The sequence below is a fragment of the Oncorhynchus nerka genome, linkage group LG17 (genome assembly GCF_034236695.1).
Source record: "Oncorhynchus nerka isolate Pitt River linkage group LG17, Oner_Uvic_2.0, whole genome shotgun sequence".
Classification (NCBI taxonomy): domain Eukaryota; kingdom Metazoa; phylum Chordata; class Actinopteri; order Salmoniformes; family Salmonidae; genus Oncorhynchus; species Oncorhynchus nerka.
Window position 1 is genome coordinate 51,221,102 of NC_088412.1, and position 10,374 is coordinate 51,231,475.

At 42.5% G+C, this 10,374-nt stretch overlaps 1 protein-coding gene across 1 annotated transcript; it reads left to right on the forward strand.

The window, feature by feature from the left end:
• Positions 1 to 215: 215 nt before the first annotated feature.
• Positions 216 to 2,101, forward strand: LOC115145530 (forkhead box protein Q1-like). The gene has a single exon (XM_029687054.2). It carries the CDS (start codon positions 469 to 471, stop codon positions 1,504 to 1,506), a length of 1,038 nt encoding a protein of 345 aa, XP_029542914.2. The 5' UTR covers positions 216 to 468; the 3' UTR covers positions 1,507 to 2,101.
• Positions 2,102 to 10,374: the final 8,273 nt, after the last annotated feature.

A 10,374-nucleotide genomic window follows, 5' to 3' on the forward strand; every position in this document is an offset into this window, starting at 1 on the left:
ATTATTTTTAAAACACAGTTCTTATCTCTTCCTCGTAATTAATTTTTTTATACGTTTAATAGAAGGAGCGGGCAATCATAAATCCCACAATCATTTCAATGGATTTGAGATTTACTCTGAGCTCGAGATTATAGACCACGCCCCTTGTGGGCAGTCCCTCGCGGAGGAATTATATTATAACAGGGCGCGTCTCCTGAGACAAATCTACTCTCTACTGCTCATTAGTCTGGGTGCCTCGAGTTCGTCTGTACAACCGAGCTCCTGTACGGAGAGCGACCTCTGCTTTCAAAGACACGTGCACTGACCCCACTACAGAAACAGATTCACCGGCTACACGTGCGCCTCTCTGAAGAACCACCACAGACAATCTATTTGTTTCACTTTTAGACGAGGAGAACTGCACTGCGAGGAACTCTGACAATTCCACTGACAGGTGAGAGGAGGAAGATACCAAATAAAGATTTAAACATGAAACTTGAAGTGTTTTCCGCAACCCACTTCGTTCCCTTGGAGGTGTGCAGTCACAGTGATGCAGAGGGAACTGTCCCCTCTCCCCTATCCGGGGATGAGCTGGGCTCAGACGGGGACTGCGTGGCCAACAGTCCAACACCTGCCACCACGAGCAGCGCCGATGGCAAGGGGAAGCCCTACACCCGCAGACCCAAGCCACCCTACTCCTACATCGCACTCATTGCTATGGCCATCCGGGACTCCGGCAGTGGCAAGTTGACTCTAGCTGAGATCAACAACTACCTGATGAATAAATTCCTGTTCTTCCGTGGCAGCTACACTGGCTGGCGGAACTCGGTGCGCCACAACCTGTCGCTGAATGACTGTTTCCTCAAGGTGCTCCGGGACCCGTCCAGGCCCTGGGGCAAGGACAATTACTGGATGCTGAACCCGAACAGCGAGTATACCTTCGCCGACGGGGTGTTCCGGCGCAGGAGGAAGCGCATCAGTAAGTGCCGATCCAGCGTTGGTTCCAATAAGGACATCAAGACCCCAGACGAGGAGACTCGCTTCTCGAGCACTCCATCTGCGCCCTCCCGGGAGGAGAGGGTTATGGGCGCTAAGTTCTCCAGCTCTTCCAGCTCCTTCTCCATCGATAGCATCCTCAGTAAGCCCTTCATAAGGAGGGACGATAGAGACCACACTGATGCAGACAGTGCATATACCAACCCCGGTGCCCACCGGTGCTACTGGCCCGCCGGTGCCCACCACATGCTGCCCCACACACTGGGCTACCCACCCCTATCCCCTGCTATGGCGCATGCACATGCCCAGCAGTTGTACCACCAGGCCAGCTCAGGCGCGTCGCGCATGTTGCACGCATACAGGTGCAGCCTCGCGGAGCAAGCCGAGCACAGCAGGGACCCACGCACAGCTGTCCACATGACGTCACAGGGCTACATGCCAAACTCCGATGCTGATTTCTCCCGGGTGAAGATGCACACAGCGCAAGGTGGCAGCTGTCATCCTTTCCAGATAGACTCATTGCTCTCCTAAAGTCAACATAAGGGACAATACTGTAATGATGTATCTTAGATTTGCCATGTGCACTCTCCTATACGCTCTACGTTTTTCTAGTTTTAAAAAATAATTCAGGGCTTTGAACAGTTTCCAATGAGAAGTTGTGTAGCAAGAATGAAAAACGTAATATTTTCTTGTTGTCAAGTGACTTTATTTCTGTCTGGTTATTCCTAGGACCGAGCAAATCAGTTGCAATCGAATGCCATGACATTCCCTGTGTGTGTGTGTGTGTGTGTGTGTGTGTGTGTGTGTGTGTGTAAGGTAATTTCTACTGTAAACGACGGCTACCATGTGCCAAATATGAAAACATATAAATATTTGTGTTGTAGCCAAGTTTTGTATGACTTGCTGCAAAATATTCATTTAAAATATTTGTTCGATTGTTGACTACTGCACAGAAAGGAAATACAGTCTGTTTTCCTAAACATTGATTCATGCACGATATTTTTCTGAGCGAAAATAAAAATATATTTTGGAAAGAATTATCAAAGCAAACCACAAGTATGTGTTCTTTATTTTCCTTTGGTCAAAGCCAAGACAAGGGCAATAAAAAGTCAATATTATTTTTTTCTCCATGAAGTATACTTGAAGTGTGTTCGGAATCAGGGGCTGGGAAAAGGTTTGCATGTGCCTAAGGAAGGAATGGGAAGATCCCATATCTGCCAGGAAATAAGTGCATATAGCGCCTGCAACTCTCGCGCTGTTTTGGCATCCTTCTCATCCCACTTAAACCACTTAACTTCCAGAGGAATGAAGGTTATACATTCATTTCAGACTTATATTTCCTATTCTGCATAGCATGGCACAGATAGGAAGCTTCAGTGTAAGGCACAAATGATGTAGAAAGGGGTATACATATACCGATCTACATTTCACCCTTCTGTCTTCCTCTGCCTGCACGGCACGGCTAAAGAAGCATGCAGGATTGTTAGGCACAAATTACAGGTCGGTTAAGCTATTTCTAAATATTTAAGGCTTGTGAGATCCGTCCCAGGAATGGGGAGTGCTGAATTATGTCAAATAAGTCAAGAAGGATAATTAACATTAACTACAACACACGTCTGGAAAGGACGTTCCAAGTGAGGATGGGGTTTGAGTTGTACGGACATTTCGCTTCACAATAGCAGATCATGTGTAGTTATAATATATAATATATATTAAGTCAAGTTAAAATATACACGTCTCCTCAAGCTCTAAGTAGTTTAATTAAAACAAACTAAAACATTATTCAAATTTGTCCTCCAATTCGAGGATGGAATCTCAGACTTGGGAAAACGTTGCTCCATCTCCTATGGTTTAGGGTAAATTGTAACAGAGCATGTCAATCAAAATATGGCGTACCCTATTCATTCAACATTCTCTGTTCTGTGTCGTTCACATGGGTAATGTGCCCGGGGTCCGGGTCAACTATAAACAATGTACAATCAAATGTAGAGTGATCAAATTTGACTTTACTCTGTACATAAACCTTGTAGGCTACACAATAATCCTTGTTTCAGTCACGCAATTCAAAATGTCTGTGTCATACTGAAATAAATGTGTATTATAGTAAACAATACATTCGTGCATGTTATGTTTCTTTCTTCATCATAAACACTTTAATAGTTGGATCAAAAAATATATCCGACCCTTGTTACCATGCTGTATGTTCAGGATTTTTGATTTGATTTTTAAACATGACACACGTTGCATCAATTTCCTGATTTGCTGAATTAAGACTTGCAATATCTTTTGAATATAAAAAAATATGTGTGATGAATTACAACAACAACCAAGACACCGACCTGCATATATTCTAAACGATATACAGACCAAAACCCTTTTTCTTTCAATGTTTCATAATAAATTACAAGTTGGTTATGTCATCTGTAAAATATTGATAAGCAATGTAGGCTACTTCAAGTGCATGAATTAATGATCACAATACACTTTTGATATAAGCTTAAGTGGTATCCATAGGTCCGTGCAGTCCATGGGCTATGTCTCGAGCTCCCCACCGCCCTGAAGCAGAACCTCGAAGTCATGTTTAAACTTCGCGTTCCCCTAACAATGTGTACTACTAACGTTATTTTAAAAAAAAGTGTTAGACTATCGCTACGAAGTGCTGTATCTAGACAAACATTGCAAAGGAGTAGGCTATAAATGGAGAAAGATAAGTAAATTATTGTATTGTGGGCCAATGATAAATGAAACAGAAAGAGGAGAGCACTCCGGTAAAAATATATATATATATATCTTAAATTGACATATTTTTATTGGTATGAGTTTCGGGTATGAACCATTCTTCAGCGTTGAAGGCAATGGCAATCAACGCAAAGGAAATCTAAAATAACGGAGAACATTCTTATTTAGGCCTTACATGTTTCTACAAATAGGCCTGCAATGCAAGTGGACACATAGTTGACGTCATAAGATATTAGGCTACCTGTCCGTCCTCCTCAATCATGCACATTGATGCATAGGCCTATGGTAGGCTAACAAAAATCACGTTACAGGTGACACTTGTACGATCCTGATGCCTCAGGCAGCCCAATTCGGATATTTTACCCACTAACTGGTCTTTTGACCAATCATACCAGATCTTTTCGCATCAGATATTTTTCCGCGTTGATCTGATTAGTAAAAAGGTATAATTGGGCTGGCTGTGTAAACGCAACCAGAAAAACGCAGTCTGCATGGTCCAGGTGACAGGTTTGAGACCATTTCCAGGAACAATGCTGCAACCTGCAGGTGAAACACCGGAACAGCACACCTGTACGCTGCGAAGAGCACCGGCACTGACGGTCAAACCACCCCGTCAGTGTACGGTTATGTTTTCATCCTATGGGCTACGCCTTTCTCTCTGGGTTGTGGAACAAAACACTAGCTAAGAGATGGCGTATCATAATACACCAAATACATGTCGGAGTCTGAGAACAATAGAGACTGAATATGCTGTAGTTCTCGTCCGGTGTGTGTTTGGCACAATGTTAGGGAGTCCAAACAGAGAAAGAACCCGGTGCTCTCAGCACAAAGGGCTGACCAGGACAGGAAGCGTGCAAAGAGGAAATAAAGACCCATATTACCGTTATAGTACGTTGGAAATAGCTTTATTTGAAGTAAAATAATATATAATAAAAAAAAGGCTCTGAAAAGATGTAGGCACTTATTAAAATAGATTATGAGAGAGGCTCTACGAGAAAATAATTAGAGCAGTAAAAATAAATGTTTCGTCATACCCGTGGTATACCACGGCTGACAGCCAATCAGCATTCAGGCCAATCAGCATTCAGGGCTCGAACCACCGAGTTTGTAATACAGTTTAACACATGCTCTCCTTGTGAACCCTCACGGTGTTGTGCATTTGATTTATTGATAAGATCCCAGCTCATACACCCACTGATCATTGCTCCAAGCAAATTGGCGAGAGCAAGGGAACAAAGACTGAAGCAAATACTTACTATGTCATTTCACAATGTAGCTGGCTAGATGACTACAGGAACGCAAAATGTGGATGAGTTGTTCTCAATGGAAGAGTTCTGAAATATTCTCTCTCTCGCCAAGCCAAGGTGTGACCGTGAATATCACAGTCTTCCACCTCGGTGGAAACGACTTGGGACAAACAAAAGGGACTGGTGTGTCAGATGCTGTCTGATTTGGAGGTATTAATCCAAATGTTCCCTGGGACAATTGTTGTCTACTCTGACATCACACAGTGGGGTAGTTGTATGTTCCAGTGGGAGGAGGACATCAACAAAGCGCATAGAGATGGCCCGGCGCACTTTCAACCAGCTGGTGTTTGCATTTCCACAATCTGCCCCCTCTGCAATAAAGCACTGTGTCCCTGGGCAGTACCATAGGGATGGCATCTCACGGAGTAGGGCAATAACCTCTTCCTTTGATAGTCTGCGAGGTGGGCCAGTATCCACAATACGTCTCAGTAGACAATTGGTAATAAGTTCCCGAGCATAATAAACATTTTACTCCTACGGGTATATTTAGGACACCTCATAAGCTGTCCTAACCAGTTAAGAGTTTCCAGCAGGTGTCTTGATTATAGAAAAAGGCTACGAGTCAGTGGTTCCTGCACCATAGACAGGCAATTGCTTTGGAGTTGAAAGTACATTTTGATATTTCTACATGTTATTGTAAGCAGAATATTGCATTGTTAAAAAGATGCCTAAATTGGTCATGTCTATCTATAAGTGGGCAATTGAAAGCATTTGTGTTCTGTAAAAATGATTGAAAGGTATAATGTTTTATACAACATTATTGGAAAGGAACTTGATGCCTACTGTGCCAAAGTGATTTAGAGTGTGGGGATACAATGATATTATCAAAATCCCGCTTTTAAACCATTATACCCTATGATTCATTGCAAAATGCCTATCTACTTTGAAACAAAAGTATACACCTAAAACACATGGTTTAAAAAACAATGAAACACCTGTACCATATCAGATAGGATTGAAATGTATTATATTTTGATTTGGGATCCCAATATTACACTTTATATACATCACAGAAGACTGAAATATTAAAAATAAAAAAAAATTAAAAACGTTTGAAATAGAAACATCGGAATTTCAGCCGGTGTTTTGAAATTATGTTGATTAATTATGAAATTATGAAAAATATTCATAACATTCCACTCATGAGGCCACTAGAGGGCTATTTGGTCATTTGACTACAGGAAAGGGTTTTAAGTAATCCGTCTTGTGTAACCATACCAATCGTAACATATCGTCAATTCAGTGTCCCGGCTTTACGTTTACGATGTTACATCTAGTCTATGAGACCAGGCCGGCACACGGAATGACAGGCAAGCAGTGATTCAGAGTGATGTGCAGCCCGCTGAATTTGTACTTTTGCATGGCGATTTCCGATATTCTGTGAACAAACTGAAAAGTAACTTGACACTGATCAGTCAGCACAAATTTGGATTCTATGAATGACAAGACAGCAGGAGAAAGTTTATGCCGGGGGCTGGAATTCTTTTCTACAAATGTTTGAAACAACAATGCTGTCAGTCAAGTTTAATGCTAGCTAGCATGCACAACTAAGTTTATGTTTACATGTATGTTTTGGGTTCATAACTAGCTTTCTGTTTAACAAAAAAAAATGTTTTCTCGGCTGTGGTTTGTGAGGTCTTGGTTGTTCTTCATGGAAATGTATTATCGCTAACTGCAGTGTTTGCTAGCTAGAAGCAAGAGTAAATCACGTGTTTAATAAACGCATAGCCTACACCAGGGATTATCAAATAGATTCAACTGCGGGCCAATTTTTTCATGAGCGGATGGTTGGGGGGGCATAATAGAAGTATGAATAATTTGCAGACTGCAAATTGACCAACAAGCCCAAACAGATATGTTTGACTTAAACATCATTTTAAACCTTGCCAACATTTGCATACGATCACGTGTCTCTATTATGCATGGGAATACTTGGGAACAGATGTATTAAATTAAATTCAATTGGAGCTGATTTCCATGTGTTTTTACAGTCAACAATGAAAACTCCACCCCAAAATGTTTACTTAGTAATTTTTTGCTAAGAAAACTTGGGGGGCCAAATAAAACCATCTGCTGGCCAAATACGGCCCGCCAGTTGGGGAACCCTAGCCTACGCACTTAAGCCCAGTTTACATTGGCAATTTGGTTGGGCTGGCCTTGGTGGGCTAGCTCGAATTGCATTTACACTGCCTCCAAAATTATAAATTATATAATGTAGCTAGGTAGCCAATATGTGACAGTGCAGTTGGTTTAGCAAATGTTGCTAGCCAGCAAGATGTTGAAGAATTGAATTCACTAACGTTACCCCATGCTCCTGCAAGTACCAGCCAGACTCAGAGCCATGTATATAGCTTGCTAAAGTTAGCTAGCTAGCTAAATGGTAAGTGTTGTTACTAGCATAACAGGTTAGCTAGCTTAATTCCTACCTTGCTTGCCATGGCATTGGCTATTAGATATCTAAGCAAGCAAACCCAACATCAGTTTAGATATGTTACTAGCTAGCTTTCAATATGACTTGGCCAGCTAAAATTCCTGCTAGCTCACGTTAGCTAGCTAGTTTCAACTCTCAAAGCATAAGCGGACCAACTGTCAAGTGTCTTCACTGATATGTTCAACCTCTCCCTGACCGAGTCTGTAATACCTACATGTTTCAAGCAGACCACCATAGTCCCTGTGCCCAAGGAAGCAAAGGTAACCTGTCTAAATTATTACCACCCTGTGGCACTCACATGGGTAGCCATGAAGTGATTTGAAAGGCTGGTCATGGCTCACATCACTCTAGACCCACTCCAATTTGCATACCGCCCCAACAGATCCACAGATGACGCAATCTCAATTGCACTCCACACCTATGTGAGAATGCTGATCACTGACTACAGCTCAGCGGTCAACACCATACTGCCCACGAAGCTCATCACTAAGCTAAGGACTCTGGGACTAAACATCTCCCTCTGCAACTGGATCCTGGACATCCTGACGGGCCGCTTCCAGGTGGTAAGGGTAGGCAACAACATGTCTCCCATGCTGATCCTCAACACTGGGGCTCCTCAGGGGTGTGTACTTAGTCCCCTCATGTATTCCCTGTTCACCCACGACTGTGTAGTTTGCCGATGACACAACAATGGTAGGCCTGATCACCGACAACAATGTGACGGCCTATAGGGAGGAGGTCAGAGATCTGTCAGTGTGGTGAAAGAACAACAACCTCTCCCTCAATGTGAGCAAGACAAAGGAGCTGATCGTGGACTACAGGAAAAGGCCGAACAGGCCCCCATTAACATCGACAGGGCTGTAGTGGAGCGGGTCGAGAGTTTCAAGTTCCTTGGTGTTCACATCACCAACGAACTATCATGGTCCAAACATACCAAAACAGTCGTGAAGAGGGCACAACAAAACATTTTCCCCCTCAGGAGACTGAAAAGATTTGGCATGTGTCCCCAGATCCTCAAAAGGCTCTACAGCTGCACCATCGAGAGCATCCTGACCGGTTGCATCACTGCCTGGTTTGGCAACTGCTGACCATAAGGCGCTATAGAGGGTAGTCGGAACGGCCCAGTACATTACTGTGGCCAAGCTTCCTGCCATCCAGGACCTATATAATAGGCGGTGTCAGAGGAAAGCCCATAAAATTGTCAGAGATTCCAGTCACCCAAGTCATAGACTGTTTTCTCTGCTACTGACTGGCAAGCGGTACCGGAGAGCCAAGTCTGGGACCAAAAGGCTCCTCAACAGCTTCTACCCCCAAGCCATTAGACTGCTGTACAATTTATAAAATTGCCACCAGACAATTTACATTGACCCCCACATTTTGTACAATGCTGCTACTCGCTGTTTGTTATCTAGGCATAGTCAGTTCGCCCCTACCTACATGTACAGATTACCTCAACTAGCCTGTACGCCCGCACACTGACTCGGTACCGGTGCCTCCTGTATTTTGCCTCGTTATTGTCAAATCAAATCAAATTTTATTGGTCACATACACATGGTTAGCAGATGTTATTGGTCACATACACATGGTTAGCAGATGTTATTGGTCACATACACATGGTTAGCAGATGTTATTGGTCACATACACATGGTTAGCAGATGTTATTGGTCACATACACATGGTTAGCAGATGTTATTGGTCACATACACATGGTTAGCAGATGTTATTGGTCACATACACATGGTTAGCAGATGTTAATGGTCACATACACATGGTTAGCAGATGTTAATGGTCACATACACATGGTTAGCAGATGTTAATGGTCACATACACATGGTTAGCAGATGTTAATGGTCACATACACATGGTTAGCAGATGTTAATGGTCACATACACATGGTTAGCAGATGTTATTGGTCACATACACATGGTTAGCAGATGTTATTGGTCACATACACATGGTTAGCAGATGTTATTGGTCACATACACATGGTTAGCAGATGTTATTGGTCACATACACATGGTTAGCAGATGTTATTGGTCACATACACATGGTTAGCAGATGTTATTGGTCACATACACATGGTTAGCAGATGTTATTGGTCACATACACATGGTTAGCAGATGTTAATGGTCACATACACATGGTTAGCAGATGTTATTGGTCACATACACATGGTTAGCAGATGTTAATGGTCACATACACATGGTTAGCAGATGTTAATGGTCACATACACATGGTTAGCAGATGTTAATGGTCACATACACATGGTTAGCAGATGTTATTGGTCACATACACATGGTTAGCAGATGTTAATGGTCACATACACATGGTTAGCAGATGTTATTGGTCACATGGTTAGCAGATGTTATTGGTCACATACACATGGTTAACAGATGTTAATGGTCACATACACATGGTTAGCAGATGTTATTGGTCACATGGTTAGCAGATGTTATTGGTCACATACACATGGTTAGCAGATGTTATTGGTCACATACACATGGTTAGCAGATGTTATTGGTCACATACACATGGTTAGCAGATGTTATTGGTCACATACACATGGTTAGCAGATGTTAATGGTCACATACACATGGTTAGCAGATGTTAATGGTCACATACACATGGTTAGCAGATGTTATTGGTCACATACACATGGTTAGCAGATGTTATTGGTCACATACACATGGTTAGCAGATGTTATTGGTCACATACACATGGTTAGCAGATGTTATTGGTCACATACACATGGTTAGCAGATGTTATTGGTCACATACACATGGTTAGCAGATGTTATTGGTCACATACACATGGTTAGCAGATGTTATTGGTCACATACACATGGTTAGCAGATGTTATTGGTCACATACACATGGTTAACAGATGTTAATGGTCACATACACATGGTTAGCAGATGTTAAT

Excerpts from the sequence above, each read along its gene's own strand:
- LOC115145530 (XM_029687054.2), top strand. The coding sequence starts at position 469 with ATGAAACTTGAAGTGTTTTCCGCAACCCACTTCGTTCCCTTGGAGGTG.